At 39.5% G+C, this 27,390-nt stretch overlaps 1 protein-coding gene and 1 pseudogene across 6 annotated transcripts in view; both read left to right on the forward strand.

Moving 5' to 3' along the window:
* The window catches only part of MCF2 (MCF.2 cell line derived transforming sequence), a 63,717-nt gene that overhangs the window by 11,706 nt on the left and 24,621 nt on the right, over positions 1-27,390 (forward strand). For 3 of the 6 annotated variants that reach the window (XM_060137224.1, XM_060137227.1, XM_060137226.1), the window contains 11 exons: positions 6,472-6,591; positions 7,390-7,506; positions 8,987-9,136; positions 11,807-11,940; positions 12,247-12,361; positions 15,325-15,444; positions 17,203-17,394; positions 18,993-19,184; positions 20,480-20,651; positions 24,983-25,020; positions 26,286-26,374. In XM_060137224.1, the coding sequence (XP_059993207.1) occupies positions 6,472-6,591; positions 7,390-7,506; positions 8,987-9,136; positions 11,807-11,940; positions 12,247-12,361; positions 15,325-15,444; positions 17,203-17,394; positions 18,993-19,184; positions 20,480-20,651; positions 24,983-25,020; positions 26,286-26,374 (1,439 nt within the window). Of the gene's footprint in view, positions 1-6,471; positions 6,592-7,389; positions 7,507-8,986; positions 9,137-11,806; positions 11,941-12,246; positions 12,362-15,324; positions 15,445-17,202; positions 17,395-18,992; positions 19,185-20,479; positions 20,652-22,157; positions 22,206-24,982; positions 25,021-26,285; positions 26,375-27,390 lie in introns of all 6 variants that reach the window. The other 3 variants (XM_060137223.1, XM_060137225.1, XM_060137228.1) reach the window with 2 other exon arrangements.
* LOC132514174 (U4 spliceosomal RNA) lies at positions 27,196-27,322 on the forward strand (annotated as a pseudogene).

The raw sequence follows: 27,390 nt of genomic DNA on the forward strand, positions 1-27,390 counted from the left end.
AAGAAAAAGCTCTAGGAATATAAATTGTTTTCATAGTAAAATAATCAAATTTTTATGTGGCATCAGCCACTGTAAGCGTTTTTAAAGAAATAACTAGAATAACTGAAAAGCGAGCAGGGGGTGTATGAATTGCCTGTCTGAGATGCCGCACAAAAGAATATTAAACAAGGTTAATTTCCAGACTTCAGTAGTGAAAAAGCGATGCCTTTTGTCATTGTTATTGCTGTCCAAACTGCCGTGAGGCCATATAACTGGGTGATCTGAAGACAGGCATGAGGAGAAGGGAGTAAATGTCTTCTCCAGGAGGGGAAGGGGAGAGAAAACGAATTCTGTGCACCTTAACTTGAAGAACCGGTCGGAGCTGCTGCCGAGGGCTGGGGTGGGGCCGTGCTCAGAAACGGGAGAAATGGCTCTGCGCCCTATGAAGACAGGCGGCATGTTCATTTTTACTGAGGCGCCTTTAAGCAGTCACATGTTGGAACTCCAAAAAAAAAAAAAAGCCTGCAACCAGTGCCTAAAACCAGTGCTGTTTCCTCTCTCATGCTGCATGCTTTTTTCTTGGTAAAGAAGAAAGCAATAAAAGAAAACAAGGCTGACCCTTGCTCACATCTTTTTGCTTTTTTGACAGGCTCTCAAAAACGATTTATAGTTTGAAAATCTAGGGTTTGATTTTGGAGAAAATAGGAACTGTGCCTTTTCATGTTTATATAACCATCCAGATTAGAGATCTTTAAGGCAGCATACCAGAGAATGTAGAAACGTAGTTTCCCCAAACCGAATGGGAAACCTCAGGGGGCTTGTGCTATATTTGCTATAAGATATGTGCATCTGATCCTGTTTATGATACGTGATATGCTGTTTGAATGTTCATTTCAATAGCGGCTTTAGAATAGATTATCTTGAATCTTTTAGTTATGCAGACATCTGTATATAAAGAATAGAATCTGTCTCTATACCTATTTGTATGTCACATGCAAACACATGCAGACTGACCCTAAAGCCAAAATGGCCTTTCAGGTTAAAATTTCCCAAGAGTGCCCTGTCCCCTCCAGATTCTCATAGCCAGCGATCACAGCCAGAGAAGTGGACAGAGATTGATACTGGCCCAGGTTCAGATATATGAAGCTTTAGTTCCAAGGTTGCAAACTGGTAGTCCATACATGTGTTTTGTTGAGACCATCCAGTGCTTTAACAAACTTTCCATTTGTTTCCCATCTTTGAAAATCGTGTTTCCCACAGAAGTCTGGATTTCTGGCTTTTGAGAAATCACAGATTAGGCAGAGCTGGGCCCACCTTCCCACATGACAGCGTTTAGCTGGAACTGACTAGTTGTGAAATGAGGATAAAAGAACCTATTGCATGTAAAATACTTAGTATGATGTCATAATATCATAATGAGGAGAATTCTCATAATAGTCATTCAATAAAAAGCAACACTCCCACCCATGGCCAGCTAGCCAATCTCCTGTCCCTACCTTAAGGCTTTGAGGGGTCCTGAATATATGTACATGTGTGTGTGTATATATATATATTATGCTGGAGAGAAGCTATTAAAAGTCATTCACATGAGGTTGTGGTTTTACTATAACTAGTTTGGCACCTGTGTAAATTTGGGGAAGTGAGTGGGACTGGGATTCATACATGGGATCTAATGTATGATTTAGTTTTCTAAAAAAATAACTGACAAGTCACATGAATTGTTTGAGTGCCACCCAAGTGTTTAGTAGTTTTGCCTACTAAATAATAACTGTTGCCTACAAGTTATTTATTCCTTCAAATGGCTTAGATTTGAGAGTAGCTATTGGGTTAACAGAATCCATGTATTCTAGGAAGATTTGCATGGCAGCTCAATAAAGATTCTAAAATTATCCTATAAGGAACAACATTGCAAATGTAATTATACAGGCAGTAAATGAAGTGTTCATCCTTGATAGGGCATTTTCTTTAGAAATGCAAATATTTGTGGGCTTTTAAAAATATGTATTTATTTATTTATTTGGCTGCATTGGGTCTTAGTTGCAGCACGCAGGATCTTCGTTGCAGCATGTGGGATCTAGTTCCCTGACCAGGGATTGAACCGAGACCCCCTGCATTGTGAGCTCAGAGTCTTAACCACTGGACCACCAGGGAAGTCCTATAGGTTTTCTGTGATAAGCAAATCACTAAACATTTTGAAGGAATTAAGGGAGGAGAAGGTATGATAAAATAATCTGGAAGTTTTACTTAAGAATGATCTCCTTAGAATGTAGAAATATCTTTAGAAGCATTTTATTCCACTTTCAATGTTTGAGATAAGCCACTTTATCAAATAGATGGAGTAACTGATTTAGTAAAACAGCCAGCATGAAACCCCTGACTTAGGAGCAGCTGAATACCCGCAAACCCTGCCTGAACTCTCTTCCCCATGGATGCTGTGAACAGTGATTCTGCTTCTCTCTCCTCTCTACTTTGTTCCCTGCTGTGTGATCAGCTGTCCCAGGGCCTGGCTGCTTGTTCTCCTAGGAGTGGCAGGTTAGAGACCAGGGCCTGACCTCAGGGCAGAGAGTTGCCACATGATCTTCTCTGCTCCCATAGTATCACCACCCCCACCCCACCCCCAATTTTGGAGGTGGGTCAGTATTCCAGGCTTTAAGTTAGTCATCGCTAGGGTGTTGCATCTAGAGATTTCCAGTGCAATACCAGAGAATATGACATTAAGGAAAGTCAGAGACAAAAAGACAAATGAGAGCAGATCAACCTAGAATCCATGAAACAATAAAAGTAATAGTGCTTTAAGTGTTGGCAAAAGTAGGATGCTTTCGATTTCATTTAAAAGTGAAAAAATAAGCTGGGACAAGGCAGGTTAAGTATAATAATTATGCTGGTAATATGCCCATGTGAAGGAGAAGGAAAGGCTTAACTCCTAAAGTGAATAGGATAGAAATACACTTAGTGCTGTCAGTCTAGAAGTAGGTCCAGAGTTCTCACAAGTCCCTGTCAGAGTTTCCCCTTAAGCAAGCCTTTATCCATATCCCGAAAAAGTTTTCTACCTAAGTCTGCTTGTTCTTCTTTAGGTCCAAGAACCCAAGGTAAATTAAAACAACTATCTTATTAATTTTTTTAGAGTTGACAGAGTAGCTTGATAGTCATTATTTCTTTTAATTCTTATAATAACTATGGCAAGTATGTACCATTCTTAGCATAAAATATAATAGACATTATGTGCATAATAGATGGTAGGATACACATTATCATTGGGACTCTCTGTCTCTACTTCCAGTTCTCTATATACATTGTTGGCTTTATTCTTTGGAATAAGCTTCCTCTAGCAGCAGGGGTCATGGCTATCAGTAGCTCTGGAACTGCACCCTCAAAGTTTCCTTCCCTCAGCAATAGTTTGAAAAACCCTAGTGTGGGACTTTTTACATTAAATTTTCATCCCACTTCAAATCATTGTGTGTTAGAAGGGCAAGGTCATGAAGAAAGAGAACAGTTCTCATTAGAAACCAATATTAAGAATAATAAGAGGTTGGGCTTCCCTGGTGGCACAGTGCTTAAGAATCTGCCTGCCAATGCAGGGCACACGGGTTTGAGCCCTGGTCCGGTAAGATCCCACATGCCGCGGAGCAACTAAGCCCGTGCGCCACAACTACTGAGCCTGCACTCTAGAGCCCACGAGCCACAACTACTGAAGCCTGCGTGCCACAACTACTGAAGGCCACACGCCTAGAGCCTGTGCTCCACAAGAGAAGCCACCACAATGAGAAGCCCGCGCACCACAACGAAGAGTAGCCCCCGCTCGCCACAACTAGAGAAAGCCCACGTGCAGCAACGAAGACCCAACGCAGCCAAAAATAATAAATAAATAAAACAAATAAATTTATTTTTAAAAAAAAGAGTAATAGGAGGTTGTCTTAGTCCTTATGGGCTGCTATAACAGAGTAGCATAGACTGTGTGGCTTATAAACAACAGACACTTATTTCTCACAGTTCTAGAGTCTGGAGTCCAAGATCAAGGTGTCAGCAGATTCGGTGTCTGGTGAGGGCCTGCTTGCTGGTTGGTTCATAGATGGCCATCTTTTCTCTGTGTCTTCACATGGCATAACGTGTGAGGGAGCTCTCTGGGGTCTCTTTTGTAAGGGCACTAATCCCATTCATGAGGGCTCCACCTTCATGCCCTAATCATCTCCTGAAGCCCCCACCACCAGATACCTTCACTTTGTGGGTTAAGTTTCAACATATGAATTTTGAGGGGAGGGGAAGTAGTTTCTCATGAAGGGAGAGGGTAGTACAGATATCGCCACCTAGAGGAGTTTTCAGGTAGATAGCCATCCCGATTTGTGTCTATTTGTAATCATTGTTTAGTTTATTGATTTAATTTTGCGCTCCTTTCTTTTACCTATTTGTATCACACTCAGTTCTCTTTCCCTGACTCTAGTTCTCATCGCCACTTGTTTATGTTTTTATCATCATCTCAAGTTGAATTTTAAAAATCTCCAGTTTTGAATGTCATTTCAGAGTCTAGGTCTTATCCCTCTATGAAAGTTATTCTTTTTTTTTAGTAGACTTTATTTTTTAGAGCAGGATTAGGTTCACAGCAAATTGAGCAGAAAGTACAGAGTTCCCATATACCCCTGCCTCCACAGTATCTTATTAACTTTTGTTTTATAGTTTTCTTCAATTATTAATATTCCAGCATTCCTAAAAGATGACTGTATTTTAAACATTTTGGACATATTTTGCTTTATTACGCTTTAACCCACTGTTCTGAGACTGATGACTCCGAACTCTACATTCCCAGTGTAGGCTTCTTTCCCTCCTTACTTGTATGTCCATTTGTCTGATGGACATCATCAGATTGTCCTAATGACCCTTCCAACAGGTCAAGGAATGGGAATCGTATCATATCCCCCTCCTGAAAACCTGCTTCTCTTGTGTTCCCATGTCAGTGAGGGTCGTACCATTCACCCAGTTACTTAAGCCAAAAATCTGGAAATTGATTGTCCTAGTCTTTCCTTTCTCATCAGACACAGCCAGTCATCATGCCTTGCAGAGAGTACCTCCTAAATTCTGCCCTCATCCCTGCTATTGTTGCTCCAGTTCAGAAACTCACCATCCCTGGCTTGGAGGACTGTTCCAGCCTTCAGGCTCATCTGTTTGCTTCCACTCTTGTCCAAATCCTGTCCTTTTCCAGAGCCAAAGTGATCCTTCTAAAATGAAGATCTGATCGTGTTGCTCTGCTGCTTAAAAACTCTTGAGTCTCCCTTTGCCGCCAGGAAAAAACCCAAGGTCTTTCCTGATCTGGCTCCTGCTCATCTTTTTAGCACCATCTCCCATTGCTGCACCCCTCCACTCCCATCAGCATTTTCCTCTAGTTTTCTGGACTGGGACCTCTTGATGTGGGGCAGACTCGGGTGCCGACTCAGACTTTACCAGCTGGGTCAAGTTATACTTAAACTCTATGAGCCTCACTATTTTTTGTTTGTAAAAGAGGATAGCCTAACTAATTCACAGGATTATTATGAAGAGGAACTGTGATAATGTTGGCAAAATACTTCGTATACAGTAAGCATTTGATATGTGGTGTTTTATCATTTATATCAGGCTATACTATTCCACCCCTTGCAAATTCTGCATAGTGCCCTCCTTGTCTTTTGCATTCTTTCATTTAATGATTATTTCTTGACCACCTACTATGCGCCAGTATTCTAAGAAGCTGGGAAACATGGGTGCACCAGAACAAGATTCTAATCCAATTTATTCCTCTTTATGGGAGACCTTTTTGACATTCCTAGGTCTAGGATGCTCTGTGCTACCACTTCCTGTTGTATATTATTCTAATTCCCTTGTTTCATTGATCAACTTATCGTCCTATAGAGTAAATGATACTAATGGACTCTACTATTAGATTGTCATTTTCTTGCAAGCTGGGTAGGGACTATATTTTATTAATTTGTGTACACCAAGTGTTAACAGTGCCTGATAATCATTCACTTAAATACATGGAGTAGGACACGTAGAAGATATTCTGTGAATGTTGCTTGGCTGAACTAAAAATATGAGTCCATAAAATAGTTTTCTTCCATTGTTTACTGCAGGTATTCAGTATTTCAGCTCCCTTTGGCATTTAGGGTTATCCTAGAAACCTGCCTCCTAATTCTGTTTTACAGGGATTAAATGCAATTTGAGTGCAAACAACTAAGTTTAAAATGAAGTTTAAGAGCATAATTTTTCATAACTTGGGATTGACTTTAGTGTGAGAAAATTCCAGGCCATGAGAACTGCAAGGATCTGACCTGATGACCTTACATTAGTTTTATTTCTATTTTTGTGTTTTTAGATTTTATCAATATCCATTTTTTAAAGTTTTATCCTTTTAGTGGCTTTTATGACTTTAGAATTTGTTTTCTTTAACTATATATTTTCTGCCATGTGCTCACTTGAATGCATGTTTTGACAATTTTTTCTTGCTTTCCTGTGGTCTTTCTATAGGCTTCCTTCCCTGGGAACTTGCACTTGGTTTTGGTCCTTCGTCCTACCAGTTTTCTCCAACGAACTTTCACAGACATTGGATTTCGATTTAGTCAGGAAGATTTCATACTCAAATTACCAGTAAGAGTATTTAAATGTTTTGTCCCTTTCTCATGAAGACTTTGCACCATGCTATTGATGTTTTACATGTGGTCACAGAGTGTGTAAAAGAAAAAAATAGAATTTATCTTCCCAAAATGTAAAATCAAAACGCCTAAAAGTCTTCTGCTCCTACTGTTAAAATAGAGGAAAAGATTAATCAACTTGTAACAAAGCAGTTCCTTTTGAAAAAGATGTACGTCACATATGTTGTATATGTGTATATATGTATGTGTGCATGTGTATAAAATCAGGACATTTTATTTTTAGAGAAAAAAATGAGTGTGTGTTTTATGTATTTGAACTCCCATGAACTTACATCCTGAGCTAGTTCAGAGTAACTTTTTTTTTCAAAAGATATTTTGATACGTTTTTAGAGTTAGGAATAGAGTGCTCATAAATTTGGGTACTTTGGCAAAGATCAGTCCCTCCTGATAAATTATAATTTACTGCAGAAAGCCCTTTTACTTTGTTATGGGCTTAACATTCTTTCAGAAGGTTGACCACTGACAGTGCAACATTTTAGATCAGGGGGAATCAGGTGTTTGGGTTTCTATGGCGATTACCTTCGCTTTACAGAGAAATGTTTTGTAAATGACAACTGTTATTCCCTGAGGGAAGGTAGTGTATCCATGTGGGAGGGGATGTACAGGAGAGAATTGTTAGAACCGTTTATAAAAGATAACATTCTGCTAAATGAATGCTAAAGTTCATTGTACGGCTGTGTGGAGGGATGCCACGGAGGGCAGTTAACAGTATCTTTCTTGCTTATTTATGTAGGTGGTTATGCTGAGCTCAGTTAGTGATTTGCTGACATACATTGATGACGAGCAGTTAACCCCTGAGTTAGGCGGCACCTTGCAGTACTGCCACAGTGAATGGATCATCTTCAGAAATGTATGTTTCTTTTGCCCTTACTGTAGAGCGTGTAGTTTGTGTTAGCTTTGAAATCTAGTTCTAGAGTTGTTTGTTTTCCTCCTTGGGGAAAACAGGTTTCTGGGGCTCCTATTTTACAAAAACATGTATAATTCAACATCTTGATTTTCTTCCCTAGGAAGTATCTAGAAATGATGCAGAGTCACTGAGGATGGCATTTGAGTGAGAGGCCTATAGGGAGTAAGGAGATCCTACTGTACCCACCCCCTCCTGTGGCCCGTGTAGTAACTTGAAGAAACCAAGCGTTTGGGTTCAAATCCTAGCGGTGCTGATTTTTAGGGATATAACTTTGTGCAAGTTGTAAAAGCTCTCTCAGCCTCAGTTTTTCCAAGTATAAAATGGGAAGAATAAGACTTTACCTCATAGGAATATCAGGAAGATTAAATGAGATTACAGATGTAAAATGTTTGGCATTGTGCCTGGCCTATGGTCCACCCTCAAAAAATGCAAGTAATCTTATTAATCTCATCAGCTTAGTGATTCTCCTGGGGCAGTTGGATTTGTAGCAAAGATGCCTTGTGTTCCAGAAATGTACGAATAGGCAAGGGCCCGGTGCCTCACAGGTGTGAATCTGTCCTATAAAAATCTTTACTCCAAATCCCAGAGGTATGGGAACCCTTCTGAAGGAAATAATGATATTTAATTCAATCAGGATTCTATTTTCCTCATCCTTATTTTCATTCAGCAGTCCTGTTCACTCGTATGAAAGTGTATTGTCAAAATAAGCAGTGTCTTGCCTTTACTAACCTATAAAGCTATAAATAAAAGAGCAGACACCTTGAGTTGCATGGTAAACAAAGGGTTAATATGGTCTCTACATGTTGTCCTTCTTTCTCTGAGTCATTGATTTTGGAAACAAAATAAACAACCCAACCTTACTTGACATTTTAGGGCAGCAGAGCCTTTGGGGGTCACAATTTCAAATCTTCCCCAGTACCTGAAATGAACTGTTGTGACTAATATTCCTCTGTCACCTTAGTCCATTGCCTTGTTTGAAATGCTAATACTTGCTCATAAATGCTAATAAATATAAAGTGGCTTTGATGTTCTCATTTCTCTTCAGAAGTAAAGTTATTATAAAATAATTTTGCAGTTTCAGAATTTAATAGAATAAGGAAACACTGTGTTTTGCAAGAGAATAAAACAAATTACTCTTTACATGGCATCTTTAAGAAAGAGTTTTCATCGGTGTTCGAGAAATAAGTACAGAAGTTTAGGTAAAAGACATTTGAGAAGACTTTCTACCTCACTTCAGTTTCTTAGGGGCTTAGATGCAAAGTTAGAGTTGATTGTCAAGGGCATTGCCAGCTTTCCTCAGCAGAGTTCATAGTGTATGTGTTTGCTGTCATACCTAAATGAAAGTTAATACGATTGCTGGTCTAGGTTTTGATATGCTGGCAGAACTTCCATACAATTAAAAGCATCACGGGTTCCTTTGCAGGCTATAGAAAATTTTGCCCTCACAGTGAAAGACATGGCTCAGATGTTACAGTCCTTTGGAACCGAACTGGCTGAGACAGAACTACCAGATGATATTCCCGCGATAGAAGAAATCCTTGCAATTCGTGCTGAAAGGTACCACCTGTTAAAGGTATGTCTGATAGAGGGGACAAACCAAAATTTCCCATGGTCTTTCTTTTGATAGAGAGATGTTGAGTGTCCATTTCACACAGATTGCTGGGTAGGGAGACAAAGGAGATATTTATATATTATAAAGCACACTATTAAAAAAAAAAGAATACAAGAGGAAGATGTCCTGGATATGTTGAATCGAAGTGTCCCTTGTTTGAATGGTGCATTCTCTTAAGCAGCTGTTTATTTGTAAATAGAATAGTTTATCAATGCTTCAGAATAAGAGATCCACAGTCATTTTTGTTGCCATGCATTCTGTATCTTATAGAAAGGCCCTCTCATTTGGAAAGCTAGAGTGAGGGTCAAGAGGCAGACAGGTGTTCTGTTTCAACATCCAGCAGAGGTACACTGTGAAGTGGAGAAGGAGAACTTGATGAGGAGTCAGGAGGCCTGGTTTCTTGTCCCAACTCTGCCATATACTAGCATTGTGACCAAGCCAAACATGGCTAAATTGATTACAAGCTTTCTTTTCCACAGAGTACTAGTTCCTGATGTCTTCTACAATAGACCATAGCTAGCAAGTTGATCTTACTCTCCTCCCCAGTTGTCTGGAGTGTTGTGTTGTGAAGGATTCTGAGTCACGTTTCAGACAGTCACCAAATACTTTTAGATTCACTTTCCCCCAAAAGTCTGAGCATGATCTGAACAAGCACCAGGCATCCCTGTAAAACTCATGTCCTTTGTATGATAACAGGCATGCTGGGGGCACTGACAGATACAAGCTCTATGTGGAGGTGACATTTTTATGTTAAGAAGAGGAGAGAAATGGAAATTTTGAATCATAATCTAAAAGCAAAACTCTATTCAAGGAAAAAAAGCTCTGTTCCTCACAAGTTGAGTGACTTGGTCATTTGCTTACCCTCTCTGAGTCTCAGTTTCCTTATATGTGCGATGGGGTTGATGATGATGATGATGATACATGCATACCTTGTAGGGCTGTCGTGAGGATGAAATGAAGTAAGTATCTGATGTGTATCAAACAGTGTTTGACACGTAGTTGGCACTTCATAAACAGTAGCTCTTAATGTTTATGTTCTTATTTCGTGTTGGTATCTTGGAACCTGTTCCCAGAAAATACATGGGCACCCAAATTTTTCCTTAAAGTTTCAGAGGGCCTTTGCATCTCCTGAAGGGAGTGCTAGATCACTCTTAGATCCCTAAAGGATCAAGATCCTTCTAAGGTTCAGACCTTCTGAATAGAAGTACATGCTTCATGGTGAATTCATTAATCCAAACGTGAAGTAACAGAGTACTTATGGCCGGCAGTGATTGGTAACAATTAAGGATTTGTAGGAAAGGTATCTTATATCTGAATATGCATTAAATATTATTTGTAACTGTATGCTTTCTAGTGTGGTAGTCTTTATTACAGTGCTACTGCTTTATTGGAGCACATTAAAAATATTAGCAAAATAGAATAGAATAAATTAGAACTTTCTTTTTTTATTGAGGTATAGTTGATTTACAATACTATATTCGTTTCAGGTGTACAGCATAGTGATTCACAATTTTTAAAGGTTATGCTCCATTTATAGTTATTGTAAAATATTGGCTATATTCCCCATGCTGTATCCTTGTCGCTCATTTTATTTATTTATTTTTTGCTCATTTTATTCATAGTAGTTTGTACCTCTTAATTACCTACCCCTATTTTGCCCCTCCCCCCTGCCCTCTCCCCACTGGTAACCACTAGTTTGTTGTCTGTATGTGTGAGGCTGTTTCTTTTTTGCTATGTTCACTAGTTTGTTATACTTTTTAGATTCCACGTATAAGTGATATCATACAGTATTTGTCTTTCTTTGTCAGACTTACCTCACTTAGCATAATACCCTCCAGGTCCATCCATGTTGTTGCAAATGGCAAATTTCATTCTTTTTAATGGCTGAGTAATATTCCATTGTATATATACACCACATCTTCTTTATCCATTCACCTGTTGATGGATACTTAGGTTGTTTCCACATTAAATTGGAACTTTCTTTTTTTATTAATTAATTAATTTATTTATGGCTGTGTTGGGTCTTTGTTGCTGCGTGTGGGCTTTCTCTAGCTACAGGGAGCGGGGGCTACTCCTCGTTTTGGTGCGCGGGCTTCTCATTGCAGTGGCTTGTCTTTGTTGCAGTGCATGGGCTGTAGGTGCTCAGGCTTCAGTAGTTGTGGCACACGGGTTCAGGAGTTGTGGCTTGAGAGTGCAGGTTCAGTAATTGTGGTGCACGGGCTTAGTTGCTCCGCGGCATGTGGGATCTTCTGGGACCAGGGCTCGAACCCATGTGCCCTGCATTGGCAGGCGGATTCTTAACCACTGTGCCACCAGGGAAGTCCCTAAATTAGAACTTTCTACCTGTGACAGAAGGAGGCTACAAATCGAGCATGGAGTACTTCTGTCTGTAAAGATCTTATAAAATTAGTGATTGCAAATCCATCTCAATAGGCAGGGCTTCTTGGAGATCCTCACGGCTTTTGGATTCTGTGATAATGAGGTATTCCTTGATTTTTCACTTATGAAAGCAAAGGCCGTTCTAGAACTGCTGTTTCTATTCTGCATGCTGTTGCTGTATGCTTCCTTTTCCCCAGGTCATTCAGAATAGGTTCCCAGCAGGCTGATTCATCGTATTTTGCCTTTGTACAGAAGGATATTACAACTGTAACCAAAGAAGGAAAAATCCTGCTAACAAATCTGGAAGTGCCTGATGCCGAAGATGCTGTGAGTTCAAGACTTGAAAATCATCAGCAAATTTGTGGTGACTGGCAAACTATTAATAAGTGAGTAGTACTCTTTTGGGTTTAGAGTTACTTATTTTATACCTTTGAAAGGGAATTATACATTGTTGCTGCTACCTGGTAAGTGTGAAAGTATTCCTGGACCTCTGGGAATCTGAGAACTCCTTCCTGAGATGTCTCCCAGAGCTTAGTTTGCTCAGAGAGGAGGTTCTGTGGACACTGATAGTCTCTACCTGGACCAAATGTCATGGGCTGTGACTTTGCCTATAATTCTTAACATCCAGACCAGGTTTATCTGCATACCTGCAACACAAATCGTTGTTTTAATTATGACTTTGCTTTGTTAAGATTGCTCACTCAAGTACACGATATGGAAATAGCTTTTGATGGATTTTGGGAAAAACACCAGCTAAAAATGGAGCAATATCTGCAACTCTGGAAGTTTGAGCAGGATTTTCAAGAGGTCAGTTAAAACTTTCCTTGATACAGTGTTTTTCATTATGCTGGAGGTTCTTGCTCCTTGATCATCAGAAACAGTCTTGCAAGGTGCCCATTTATACCCCCAGAGAGGTGAAAAGAGGCAAGTGTGAGTGAACCTTGACTTAGAATGAAGAAAACAGCTTCGAAAATGCCAAGACTTCTACTTCTCTGGCTTAAACTCATTTCTTATGAGAAAGCACTTAAGTCCTAACATAGATGACAGGGATAAAGTTGCTATCTACACTGATGTTTGATATTCAAATTTATTTTAGATACAAAATGCTTTTGGACTATGGGATAACTTTCCAAGGAAATAATACCAACTTCTTTCATGATTTTTTTTTTTCCCCGGTACGCGGGCCTCTCACTGTTGTGGCCTCTCCCGTTGCGGAGCACAGGCTCCGGACGTGCAGGCTCAGCGGCCATGGCTCACAGGCCTAGCCGCTCCGTGGCATGTGGGATCTTCCCGGACCGGGGCACGAACCCGTGTCCCCTGCATTGGCAGGCGTACTCTCAACCACTGCGCCACTAGGGAAGCCCCTTCGTGATTTTTTAAATACCATATATCTATGCTGACCATATTTAATATAATCTAACGAAACATTTTTTTCTGATCCAGCAATTTATTTTCTATGAAAAGCCTGATGGATGAAATTAAATCATGTTTAATTATACATTATTTAAAAGGTTATAAGTATATTCTAGTTCCATCCTTCTGAAAAATCCCCCATATGGATTTATTTTATTCTTTTCTTTAATGGTCAGCATCCAAGCTTCTCCCAGTCTCTGTCATAGTATTTTCCCACGGATCCGAGGAAAACTCACTTCTTTCTCTTGCACGTGGTCAGCTTGTTCCTACCCATGAGTGGCTGACTCGTCTGGCAGAATCAGTTGGGGGAGGGGCACTGCGTTCTGAACCCAGGGCTCAGTTACCACCAGCCTTTTCCCTCCAGTGATTCAGATTTTGAAGTGAGTGCTCTCCATGAAACCTTTCTTAAAGAGAGAATAGGTCAAATTGCTCTTGGGCCTTCCAGATTATTTGTGTTGGTCCCTCCTCCCCAACCAAACACATGCAAAAACAACACTCTTCCTGAATAGACCCATTGCGCCTCTACTTATATGTTAAGTAGAGGTCTATATTCTGTTTTGTTCAATGTGGGCCTGAGTTGCCTCCAGGTTAAATTCTTGCCCTGTGGTTATAGTCTGTTTCATGCAGTCATTGTTGCCTCCGATCGGTATTGCTGTTGTTTGTCTTGGATTGTAATCTCACTGACACGATCTGTCTCTCGTAGTGACATGCAGATGCGTTCTGGCTTTTTAGGAATTAACTAAATAAAGGCTTAATTGGCAATTCAAACTTACAAGAAAAAATTGAATATTCTCAAACTTGAGATACTCTTGAAGGTACAGAATAGGAATATTTTCTTGCATAATCACAGTACAGCGATCAAATTTTGTACATTGACGAATAATGCAATAGTTTTCTAATTATCTGCCATCAGTATTCCGATCTTGTCAATTGACTCAATCATGCCATTTATATCATTTTCCCCCCTCAGCACAGGATCCAGTCTAGAGAGTCAGGTATTGCATTAAGTTGTCATGTGTCTTTAGTCTCCTTTAATCTGTAACATTTCCATAGCCTTTCTTTGTCTTTTATGACACTGACATTTTGGAAAAATACAGTCATTTTTAAAATAAAATATTCACCATTTTGAGTTTGTCTGACATTGTCTCATGATTAGATTAATCTCCGCATGACCAGCAAGAATACTGCATAAGTGATGTTTCCTTTGGAGGGTATCACATCTGCAGGTAGATGAGGTCCATCTGCCCCTCATTGTTGGTAGGGGTTTTGATCACCCTGTCAGAGTGTTGTTGAATTTCTCCAGAGTATAGTTACTTTTTTCCCTCTTGCAACTAGTAGACAATATGTGGGGAGAAAATTTAAAGCCATGCAAATATCTTGTTCCTCATCAAAAATTCCCCATCCAGTTTAGCATCAATTGATGATTCTTGCTTCAAAGTATGATGGTTGTGAAATGCTGATCTTCATATCTCAGTGTAGATATGTCATGGAGTTGTAACTGTTTCAGGCCCACCAATAGGAACAAGAGTACAAATCATTTTGAAGAAGCTAGAAAATTGTCTATCAAGAATACTGTCTGGGGGAGTTCCCTAGCATTCCAGTGGTTAGGACTCTGCGCTCTCACAGCTGAGGGCCCGGGTTCAATCCCTGGTTGGGGAACAAAGGTCCCACAAGCTGTGCAGTGTGGCCAAATAAATAAATAAATAAAGGGGGGTTTAAAAAAAAAAAGAATGCTGTTTGGTGTTTATCTATTTATTGGGCTCATGGCTTCCTAGTTTTTAATTCATTACTGTTCTTAACTGTTTTGGTGTTTCCACCTGGCTGCTGTGTCCTTGTGACATGTCCAAACATTTTGATCACTTCTTTACTTCCTGGCATAAAGAGATGTTCTAAACTAATCTTATTCCTACTCTGCTTCAGCCCTGGAACCAGCCAATTTCCTGCAAAGCCCCACTTTCTTTTTCTGGGAAATGATATTAAAGACCAAGATCTGGGTGCTAGGTGTGCTCATTGCTACTGAAGGGTCTTTGTTTCTAGAACCATTCACCATAGAGCTAGGGAATATATATGCATGTATATACACGTATATATACTTCCATACCTGTCCATATACACATGCCCTTACATGTACATAGTGATCTTTTATAAATCATCAGTACACACTGATGTCTAGCAGGTTAAATTTTAACAGATTAAATTGATTTCTGTGAATAAAATAACTGAAGACATTTTCCATATGTGCGATTTTTCCATATTGATGTTCTTAATTACTAGCATTTACTACAAAACTTGATTATTAAGGGAAAATGCTTAATAATTTATATGCTTTTAAGACTTTTTCTCCCCCTTATTTTTAGCTCGTGAGTGAAGCTGAACTTCTTTTAAACCAACAAGCAGAGTTGGCAGATGTAACAGGGAATATAGCTCAAGTAAAACAAAAAATTAAAAAGTTGGAAAACTTAGATGAAAATTCTCAGGTAAGATTACATTTTAGATGTTCTCTATATCTATGGGGTATAATAGTCACATTTTGATGTTTTTTAGTAATATAAACCCTTATTATAATTAATCTCTCATAGCAACAATCTGTATAATTGGTTCAGTAATATTGGTCTATATTCTGTTTTGTTCAATGTGGGCCTGAGTTGACTCTGCAGTTATGTTATGTAGTTGTAACTGTTGCAGGCCCACCAATAGGAACAAGAGCATAAATCATTTTGAAGAAGCTAGAAAATTGTCTATCAAGAATGCTAAACGCGGGCTTCCCTGGTGGTGCAGTGGTTGAGAGTCTGCCTGCCGATGCAGGGGACATGGGTTCATGCCCCGGTCCGGGAGGATCCCACATGCCACGGAGCGGTTGGGCCCGTGAGTCATGGCCACTGAGCCTGCGCGTCCAGAGCCTGTGCTCTGCAACGGGAGAGGCCACAGCAGTGAGAGGCCCACGTACCGCAAAAAAAAAAAAAAAAAAAAGAATGCTATTTGGTATTTGAAAATGATGGAAACATAACAACATAATTCCTTAAATAACCATCATTTGATATATGCAATTGAACCAAACATAGATTCATACAGATAGATCTACTTAGCCTTACCAGTTGTCCTCATCTATACATTGGGGATGTAATGACCTACTTTACAGAGTGATTGTGAGGATTTATTTAGATGCTGTAGATAAAACACTTAGCACAGTACCTGGGATATATGGATATATAGTAAGAACCCACAAGAGCCAGCTATCATTGTTCTGCTGGTCTTAAAGCTTGGACTCATGGCTTTAATACTCAGCACATTCTAGCCTTGCTCTCCTGTCTCATATGTGAGAGTAAGGCCATTGTTTTTAAGGTGTGTTCTCAGCAAACAAATAGATTTATGGGTGTACCACAAGCATCTAAAAACCAAAATTGAGAGGCAGCAGTTGTGGTGCCTAGTTCTGAAACTGTGCTTGTAGATCTTTGTGATCATGGGGCAACTTACAAATCTTTATGGTATAGGAGAAAGAGAAGGCAAACTGGCTTGCAAACTAGGGAGCTTTGAATTTTTTGTTTGGTTTTGTTTTGTTTGTTTTCATTTTGTTTTGTTGTGTTTTGAATAAGTTTTAGTTTTAATTGTGGTAAAAGACACACAACATAAAATTTACCATCTCCACCATTTTGAAGTGTACAGTTCATTGAGTGTATTCACGTTGTTGTATAACAGATCTCCAGAACTTTTTCATCTTGCGCTATACTGGGTGGGGCTGGGGGACGGTCAGTAGTTGATAGAGTAGAGACTAGGCTGCTGAGATCCCTTTTGACAGGGAAACCCTGTGACGGTCACTTCATGTGTGTAAAGTACTCAGGTAGATGCTGACTAGACCTAATGGGATTTCCAAGACTGAAGTGATATGAAATCCCTTAGCTTTCACTTGGCTTTTGTGTACCTCATTTGATATATGCGGTTCTGTTCTAAATCTGTACATACCAAGAGGAACAAATCTAGTCCACATTCTGGGCAGGCTGGTTAATTTTCTGTTTCTGTGACCAGAAGTGCATGAGCTTCTGATGACATCACTGCCATAACTAGTGACTGTAACTGGAGGCTTTTTTTGCAGCCAGCAGAAGTATGACAACAAACTGTATATTTGGCAATATATGTCTCTGGTTCGACCATTTATGCTTGTTTAATTGCATTCTTTTCTCCCCCTCTATTCAGAAAGAGATCATGCAGTTTTTGTTTCCCTTCTTTCTTAAAATCAGGACCTGTTAGCAAAGGCCCAGTTCGTGATACTACATGGACACAGGCTCGCAGCAAGTCACCATTACGCCCTGGATTTGATCTGCCAGAGGTGCAATGAGCTACGTTACCTTTCTGATATTTTGGTGAATGAGATCAAAACCAAACGGATACAGCTCAGCAGGACCTTTAAAATGCATAAAATCCTACAGCAGGTAGTGTCATAGGACATGGTGCATTTCTGAAAGAGAAGATACTTTTTTTTTCCCCTGGGTCCTTCTCAGAGGCTATGGGGCTAAGGTCTGGTATAGCTTTGGAATTAAATTTGTAAGAAGTCTGAAGGACTGAGTTTGATTATGCTTGTTTACTCCGTCTACTTTGCAGTATTCAGAGCAGGTCCAGTATTGTACGAATTTTGGCCTCTGTTCTGAATATTGACGTGGTGGTGGCAGTGGCTTCCTCTATTTTGGGTCCATCTCTGTAGCCTCTGCCCTGGTGATAGTTTGCAATCAGAACACTTAAAAAAGCCCTGGGGGCATTTTGCTAAAGCCTGACACTCATTCCACATTTCATAGTTACAGCAATAACAAATTAAACAGTGATTGGAAACTATTCCTCCATGGCTTGTGGGTCTGACCCCTTTGATGATTAGGTGGTGAAGAGAAGTTGTGATCATGGCAGTGGAATGTAAAATAGGGGTGTCACTTATAGGCATCGGATCTGAATGTGAGCATTCTAATCTGTACATCTCCTTCTCTGGCAAGGAAACTTTTATCCTTGTCCTTGGCAATCATTATGCACTTATATTACACTTGATATTTTGCGAGGAGTTTCATATTTCAATTATTGATTTTGGGAAAATAACGTGCAGCTGAAGTGCTGGTGTTGAGAGAATGGTCAGACACCTGCTGCAGAATGAATTCCTCATTATGAAATGAGTACAGCACTTCCCACACTTGGCTGGGTGTCAGAAATACCTGTGGAGACACAGAGACTTGTGGTTGCCAAGGCGGAGGGGGGGTGAGGGAGGGATGGAGTGGAAGTTTCAGATTAGCAGATGCAAACTATTACATATAGGATGGATAAACAACAAGCCCCTACTGTATAGCACAGGGAACTATATTCAATATCCTGTAATAAACCATAATGGAAAAGAATATGAAAAAGAATGTATGTATATGTATAACTGAATCACATTGCTGTACAGCAGAAATTAACACAACATTATAAATCAACTATACTTCAATTAAAAAGAAAGAAGAGGGGGGCTTCCCGGGTGGCGCAGTGGTTGAGAGTCCGCCTGCCGATGCAGGGGACGCGGGTTCATGCCCTGGTCCGGGAAGATCCCACATGCCGCGGAGCAACTAAGCCTGTGCACCACAACTGCTGAGCCCGCGTGCCACAACTACTGAAGCCCACGTGCCTAGAGGCCGTGCTGTGCAACAAGAGAAGCCACTGCAATGAGAAACCCATGCACCGTAACGAAAAAGAGCAGCCCCCATTCGCTGCAACCAGAGAAAGCCCGTGCACAGCAATGAAGACAACACAGCCAAAAATAAACAAATAAATAAATAAAATTTAAAAAAAGAAGTACCTGTGGAATGCTGTAAAAATATAAATGCCTGGCTTACAGCCCAGAGCTACTGAATCAGAATTTCTGGGGGTAGAAACCGGATATCTTTTTTTTTTTTTAACAGCTCTGAAAACACCTCTGATTCACAGAAGCCAGAGCTGATAAACACTCTCCTAAGGGACAAACATATTTCTTCTTTATTCATTCATGGTTTGTACATGTGTGTGATTTGCTCACCAGGCTCACCAGTGCTGTGATGAAGGAGAGTGCCTTCTGGCTAATCAAGAAATAAATAAGTTTCAGTCTAAGAAAGATGCTCAGAAAGCCCTCCAAGACATGGAAACTTTTCTTGAAATGGCTGCACCCTTTATAAATTATGATCCTGAAGCCCTGCAGTATGAATTTGATATGATTTTATCCCCTGAACTCAAGGTAAGAGGCTTTTGGGGGCAAGTAAACAAACTTTAAAAAACTATAATTGCACTAGTGTTGATAAGAGTTTTACTGCTTCACAGGTAACTTTATATCACGTTGCAATTACACAGTTCTCTCAAGGATTAGGGGTTGTATCAGGGCCACTGTTAGGCGTCAAAGAATCCAAAGGCTTATGTTTGCCTTGTAATGAAGAGTAATTTCCTTTCTGAATTCTGACTGCAGTATTTTTAATTTTTTAATTTATTGTTTATTTTTATTTTTTTGGCCACACCACGCGGCACGCAGGATCTTAGTTCCCCGACCAGGGATCGAACCCGTGCCCCCTGCAGTGCAAGCGCAGAGTCTTAACCACTGGACCGCCAGGGAAGTCCCATGACTGCCTTATTTTTCAACTCTTTTCACATACTAGGAGCTCTCACATACATTTTCTTGTGCATCCTTGGACTAAGGCCCAAAACTGTCCTAGAATATTGGACCCATATCAAGAACACTCTACCCAAAACATCTTTCCTTCGTGCTGCAGTGACTACCAGCAGATGCTCTGGGGACACAGATCTGGCTTTCCTACTCAGTTTGAGGATGAAGAGATGAGGGAAGGATCTGTGTCTTCTTGGGGAAGGGGGAGCAGCAGAGGCTGGTGTTGGCAGGGTAGAGAGCTATAGGTTAGTTCAGCACCACCCTGTTGCAGCTGCCATGAAGCCCTGTCTCCACATTGTGGATAAGAGCATTTGTGATGCTATTTGCTGCTAAAATGTCTCATTGACCCTTAAGTTTGGAGCAGTATCTAAATCCATTCTTAGCTGCAGATCTGAGGGGAATACTCCAGAAGATCACAAACATGGCGATAACCAAGTGATTCTCTAGCTGCCTCAAATCATCAGTGGCTCTGAGGAACCTTTTACGACATGGTGAACTATAGAATGTCCTGCAGGCTAAAATATAACAAACTACCGTGATAATGCTTAACCTGGTGGCTTTCTCGTACCAAACACGCCTTCTTTTCAGGCCTTGATCCCCTTTCACCCAATGAAGGGTAAATCACTTTATGCAGTGACCTATTTCATGACTGCTTGATAAATTTCTTCTTCAAGTTGTTTTGGCTGAGACCTTCTGGTTTTATAACCATGTGAAATAATGCATTAATCTGTTTCCCATTACTTTCCTAAATTTCTTCTAGTTATATATTAAACTCTATATTAATTTTTTATCTGTCTGAGTCTGAGAAATGTAATAGGATTTGTAATGACCCCCATTTCAGAAACGATTTCATAGAATTCTTATGCAACCTGCAGGTTCAAATGCAGACCATACAACTCAAGCTTGAAAACCTCCGAAGTATATTTGAGAACCAACAAGCCGGTTTCAGAAACCTGACTGATAAGCACGTGAGGCCAATTCCATCTGTAGTACCTGCTTCTGACAGTTTGATCAGATCTAGAGAACCATTTTTTTCACCTGAACAAGGTAGAGTATCTTACATTCCCCTTTTCTATCTCTTCTTTCCCTGCTATTGTTTACTTTGTTACTCTTGATGTAAATACTGAACTCATTCTTCAGTCCCGAGAAACTGAAATTTTATTTTTAGCGTCCTTGGTCATGTACAGATTACATTGCACAAGGCAGGAGTTGTGATAGAGATTATCGTACAATAATTAAACATAGTAGTAGTATAGTATAGTACAGGATGGTGCACATCTGGACTGAATTGCCCAGTGTTGCAATGAATATGAACATTATACTAGCATCAAACTCACCCTTTTCTTCAGCAGGTAGAGGAAAGCATATGAAACTGGTATATACACGCATGTATTTACCACTTCTTGGGATAAACTATCACTTGGTTCTTATTAGCTTCTAGTAAGTGAATGATAAGATAGACAGATAATCGAATGAATTGCCTTTTCTAAATGGGCACAGGTAAATTGAGTAGTTTCACTGGTAATTAACTGTTACAAAGTTCGTTTACTCGTTTTAATCTTTGTAGACTAGTGTTAAACATGTAATATCCATTTCTGTTTTCTACGTTCTATGGGATAAAAAAAATTATCCTCACTGTGATGTTGAGCTACTGTGGAAATAAGATGACTATTGCCCCAAGGTTTTTCTTGAGCTGCCTCTGGGGCCTCTTAGGGGAAAGAAATTTGGCCTTTGGGGCCCTAAGTTAGTTGAGTGGGTGAACATGGGACTAAATTCGGTCTCTTTGATCTGAGAGAATCAGAGACTTCATTAATGATGGGAACTGCTTTGAAAATCAGAGAAAGCCTGAGCCAGGCATAATGAATATAAAAATCCAGCTCAGCCCCAGCATGGATCAGATTAAAACGAGGTGATGAAAGCAGATAACTAGGCTAAGATGATGAAAGTTATATAGTTAATAGTTATTAAATATAAAAATATACTCACAAGTCAAACCATGAACAATGCCATAAATAAATTATACTAAGAAGATACTGGGAAAAAGAATAAAAAGAACAAACAACCAATAGGGCATAAAAACCAACAGCTATGAGAATAAAAATAGAATAGGTTGATATTCCTGAACAGAAGACAGCGCTCAGATTTCTGGCTCCATTCATGGGTTATGTGACCTTGGGCAGTTCACTTAACCTCCTTTGTTGGTTTTGCCTTGGTTTCCTTGTCTGTAAAATAGGAGCAATAATACCTACCGATTTCAAAGTGTTGTTGTGAAGACAAAGTGGAAAAAAATTGTAGAATATAAAAAAATACTCAGTGAACTAGACTATTCTTTCCCTCATGACTAAGGCCTCTTGCTTTATGGTCTTCCAAAAGCTCAACTCCTCTGAAGGCGTTCTGAAAGCGGCATGCCTCAGGTTGAGAAATAGAGCTCTGAAAAGACTGCCTAAGACCCACTCAAGGCCTTAGTCACTAAAAGTACATTTTGTTTTGTGTTGTTTCATTTTTTTTCTTTCTGATATTCTTATTTAATGGCGTTACACTTTCTTTCTGCAGTGGGAGTTGGATACTCTTTCTTTCAAGCATGTAAACTTTTTTCAAAAGGTACCCATCTTTATTACTTTTCATCAGTACATTTTCTGAGTTTGTGTACGTGTGAAAAACCAGTTTGGCATCTAAAACCAGCAGCAGTTCATTCTTGCATTCTGCCTAGGATTAACTTTCTCCTTTTTTTCATAATAAGCATCCATTATTCTCTCAGTACTAAAATTACCTTGGAAAAAAACTATATAAAAAGTAGATTATTCCCTTTCATCAAATGACCACTCATAAGACGAAAACAATTGGCCATGTTAAAATAAATCAAGCTTGCTTTCATTGTAGAGACTCTCTGTCACCCAGAATAAAACTATTTGTTGGGAGTAGCTTGAATTTGCCTCGGTTTAGAACTGCCTAATGTATTTATAAGGAAGAAGGCAGCTTACTGAATAAATGACATGGATGGATAAATGATTTTATCTGTTATCCATCATGGTTTCTAAATTAAATCAGAGCATTATTTATGCTACAAACACTGTTCATTTTACCTAATTGGTCTGTGAGTAGTGGGGATTCTAACAATCAGTTCCAAATAACTCTTCAAGACTTTTAATTGCTAAGCCAAATATATAAGATTTGGTAAAAAAAAAAGATTTGGTCAAATCAAGGCATAAGTGTTAATTTTTTATAAAATAAGTCAAACTGTTTTTTTGTTGTTTTTGTTTGTTTATTTTCATTAATTTGCATCAAATAGAATCTTGTATCTAACACAGTGCCTGGCACCTAGCAAGATGTGGTAACTATTTGCTGAATTAACATTTCATACAGAGGGAAGTTATGGAAGAACATTGTGTGCGAGGGGTAAGATGTGGTTTGAGCTCCCAAATCTGTAGCTCTAGTCTAGATCTTTCTCCTAAACTTCAGAGTCTCCATTTCCAATTTGCCTCCTTGAATTTCCTACCGGCAGCTCAGTCTCAGCGAACCCCAAAACTGATGCCATTTCTCCTGCTCCCCTTTCTCACTCATTCCTGACCTCTAATCAGTCCAAAAGACCCACTTGTTTCTATCCGCCCTGCTAGCCCTCACTGCCACTTCCGGAATCCAGCCTAACAACCATCTGTTGCCTTGGCAACTACAACAGTCTCCCTGTTTCCCACTTTCTTTTCTTAAATGCCCCTAGTTGTCTTGCCTTTTGGACTTTACACCTCCTGTTCTCTCCTACTCTGCCATCAGATTTCCTATCTCTAGGCCTCTTCCTTCAGGTAAGCTTTTCCTTCCTGCCTCTCCTCCTCCCCTGCACCCCAGTTCGGTCAGGTGTTCATGCCATGGCATAAAAAGCCCCTCTTCATTTCTTCTCAGCTTTAGCGTCATTGCCTGTTTCCTGTCTCTCTTGCTAGACCGTAAGCTCTGTCAGAGCAGGGACTGTGTGCAGTTCACGTTTGTATGCCCAGCACCAGACACAAAGCTTAGCAGAGAGTATAGGTGCTTAAGAATTATATATATATGTATATATATGTGTATATATATACATATATATATAGTCATATTGTTAAAAGAATGAATACATCTACCTTGCTTTTCAGAAAAAGGTGCATTCTTCATAAGTTGTGTATATATTCCTTTTTCATCTCTTAATGTATTTGCAAAGAATTAATTAGTAAAGCTAATAAGTAAAGCTCCCTAAGTTTCCTTTATAAGTATCTTTGGATGTCTGTATATCAAGTTTCTTTAAAGTGATGGGTATCAGTATTTATTGAGAAGTTGATTTTATATGGTAATTGCCACTAAGTCTAATTTATATTTATCTATTTACATATATATCGTGTAAAGGTAAATATTCCCATATAAAATATATTTTTAAGTAAATGAAAGTGAAGGATAAGATTTAGAGAACTTAACAACAGAGTCTTTCCCTGAGCGGGCCTTGTCATGGCTCCCACCGAGGAGGAAAGGACAAAAAGTCTATTCCTTCCAGCAGCCCTGAGAATTAGGAGCCTAAACGGCCTTGTCTTTTTTTTTTTTTTTTTTGCGGTACGCGGGCCTCTCACTGCTGTGGCCTCTCCCGTTGCGGAGCACAGGCTCCGGACGCGCAGGCTCAGCGGCCATGGCTCACGGGTAGCCACTCCGCGGCATGTGGGATCTTCCCGGACCGGGGCACGAACCCGTGTCCCCTGCATCGGCAGGTGGACTCTCAACCACTGCGCCACCAGGGAAGCCCAGAAATGTTTTATATAGTGGTTAGAAACACGGATTCTGATAGTAGACTTTATGGATTTGGGTACCACTTTTGCTTCTTGGACAAGATATTAAGCTTAGTCACCTATAAAATGGGGATAGAAAGTAGTACTTATTGCTCAGGGTCGATTTGAGGGTTAAAAAAGAAAATGCACGTGTAGGGCTTAGAATAGTGCCTGGCATGTAGTAAGTGCCAAATAAATGTCAGAGGCTATAATTGTTAGTTAAATTGAGATTTTTTTTCCGAAATTCTTTTTGATTCAGTTAATCAGTGAGCTACCATCTGATTAAATGCTTATGTTATCGGAATGAACACTAAACCTGCGAATAATCATGGGTACCAACACCTAGCTTTGTGCTTGCTCGGCAATCCAGCAAATGTTTGATGAATGAGAGAATGGGTGAATACATAGCAAAACATGCTCTGTAAGAAGTTGAAATCATATAGATAAGTCTAACTAATCATCTGTTATGTATAGTGTGATTTAAAAGTACTAATATAAACATGATGGAACATTAATGTCTCTGTAACACACATGCACGTATTTTTATGAAAAGTGTTGATTTTAATTCTCGTTTGAAATTCTTCTTTCATATTTCTCTACCAGGGAGGAAGACTTGGAGACAAAATCAGAGCAACATAAAAGTAAATATCATTAATTAATTCAAAGTTGGCCTTATTGCTGTAGTTGCAGAATTGGGATAGGGACTAAAACCATATTTTTTCATTCACTAAACCAATATTGTGCATTTGAAAGCCAACTTCATCGAAAAGAAAAAGCTGCTGTTGCATTGTGTCTAATTGCAGTACTGGCGTAGCCCCAGATATATGAGCAGTTTCTCAGGTCTTGGCTGAAGTTCAGAATAATTGCTGTAGAACATCTCACATAAGTTCCAGCTTCTCATTCCTGCCCCCACCTCAATTCACCTAAACAATTGTTGCATCTTCTTACAAAAGGAGATTTCTTTCCTAAGTGATTCCAGTCCTGCAAGTACGAAACATGGACAAAGGACAGATTCTAATGGACCATCCCCTTGGCTCAAAACAGACATCTATCCATTTCTTGATAGATTTAAGATTCCTTCTCAGTTAGTCATGATATTCTGGTATCTGCAGAGAGTAGCCTCCTCAAAACTGCAGCACCCTACGTTTTCTTTGTGTGTTCTTTTTTTAAAATAATTAATTAATTAATTTTGGGCTGCATTGGGTCTTCGTTGCTGTGCGCGGGCTTTCTCTAGTTGCGGCGAGCGGGGGCTACGCGTTGTTGTGGTGTGAAGGCTTCTCATTGTAGTGGCTGCTCTTGCTGCGGAGCACGGGCTCTAGGCGCGCCAGCTTCAGTAGTTGCAGCACGTGGGCTCAGTAGTTGTGGCTCACGGGCTCTAGAGTGCAGGCTCAGTAGCTGTGGCATGCGGGCTTAGTTGCTCCGAGGCACGTGGGACCTTCCCGGACCAGAGATTGAACCCGTATCCCCTGCATTGGCAGGCGGATTCTTAACCACTGCACCACCAGGGAAATCCCGGCATGTGGGATCTTAGTTCCTCAACCAGGGATCGAACCTGTGCCCCCTGCAGTGGAAACATGGAGTCTTAGCCACTGGACCGCCAGGGATGTCCCAGTACAATCAACTTTTTATGAATTAACCTCATTTTCCCGAAGTGCCAAAGAAATGAAACATTACTTAACATATAAAGTAAATGGTAATGAATATCTTAAATCTGTCCTCTTAGGCAACTAAAATAATTTTTTTAACTAGTACATATCAAAGTTATTTCTGAAAAAAATCATACTCATAGTGTTACTTTTCAGCTTATCTATACAGTTAGAACATAGAAAACTTAATTTGAGCTAGAGTTCCATGAAAAAGAACTATACCTACGTAGATGCTAATTTCACTTTTATTTTCATTTCAGATTGAAGTGGTGCATGATTGTCAGGAGAAGAGAAGTTCTGCTCAGTCCTCCAGTTTGGACAATGACAATAGCCTGGATATTTTAAAGAAGTATCTTTTATTTATTAACATACACCCATATATATACATCTACCAGTAGGAGGCTCTGATTCAGTGTTCAAGGCAAATGTGCTTAGAATTTTGAGTTCACAGAATGGGGTTCTACTGGATGTGATGAGAAGTATACTAGAGAAGGTGTCAGAAGTCCTGGATTTAGGCCTGGCCAACCTATATTCTGTTTATGTGACTTGAAAATTAACCAGATCTTTTCAGAATCTTAGTCTCCTCTTTTATGAAAGAGGTGAGAGTGAATGGGTCAGTGTTTCAAAAACTACAAAGGATTATGTAGATATACAATGTGATTTTATAGGTGCTAATAAAAATCATTGTTTTGTTCACTTTTATATTATTATGTTAATATTCCACACATATGAATATTCACATTTTAAACTTTATATCACAGACTTTTGAGTAAGTAACCAGTATTTTGGAGCAAGTTATGTATATAGTCAACGATTGTTAAATGTTAATTCTTAGAAGTGTAAAAATTTAAAAGAAGCCAAGGATAGAAGTTAAATTAAATGGGTAACTTATATTGGGGAGTGAGGAAATAAATTTTAAATATGATGTCAATTAGAAATCACATTGGAAGGAAAATGTATTTTATTTTAAAAAGACAGTAAAAAAATTACTACAGAAACTTAAGTATGATCTATATTTGAGAAAACCAGTATAATCATGTCTTGGAGAATTTCAGAACATTACTGGGAAAAAAAGGAAAAATTGTGCCTAAAATGCTAATATTATTTTTTTCTGAGCAAGAGAGAGGGAACTATAGCGCAGAAACTGTGCTGTTCAGAAAAGTATTTCCAGCTTTTGCGCAGTGGCAGTATCATAGCCAATGAGGTTTATTCGAGGTGCGATTATTGCTAATTGAAAAAAGTATTCCCCAGATTTTTAGGAATAGATTTTGTGGATTTTTAGTAAATGATTCTTAAGCTTAGTGAGTTAGAAATAAGATGGGGTTTTTTTCTCTTTAAAAATAACTCCTGAGCCCCACTCCTCTT

The sequence above is a fragment of the Lagenorhynchus albirostris genome, chromosome X (genome assembly GCF_949774975.1).
Source record: "Lagenorhynchus albirostris chromosome X, mLagAlb1.1, whole genome shotgun sequence".
NCBI lineage: Eukaryota > Metazoa > Chordata > Mammalia > Artiodactyla > Delphinidae > Lagenorhynchus > Lagenorhynchus albirostris.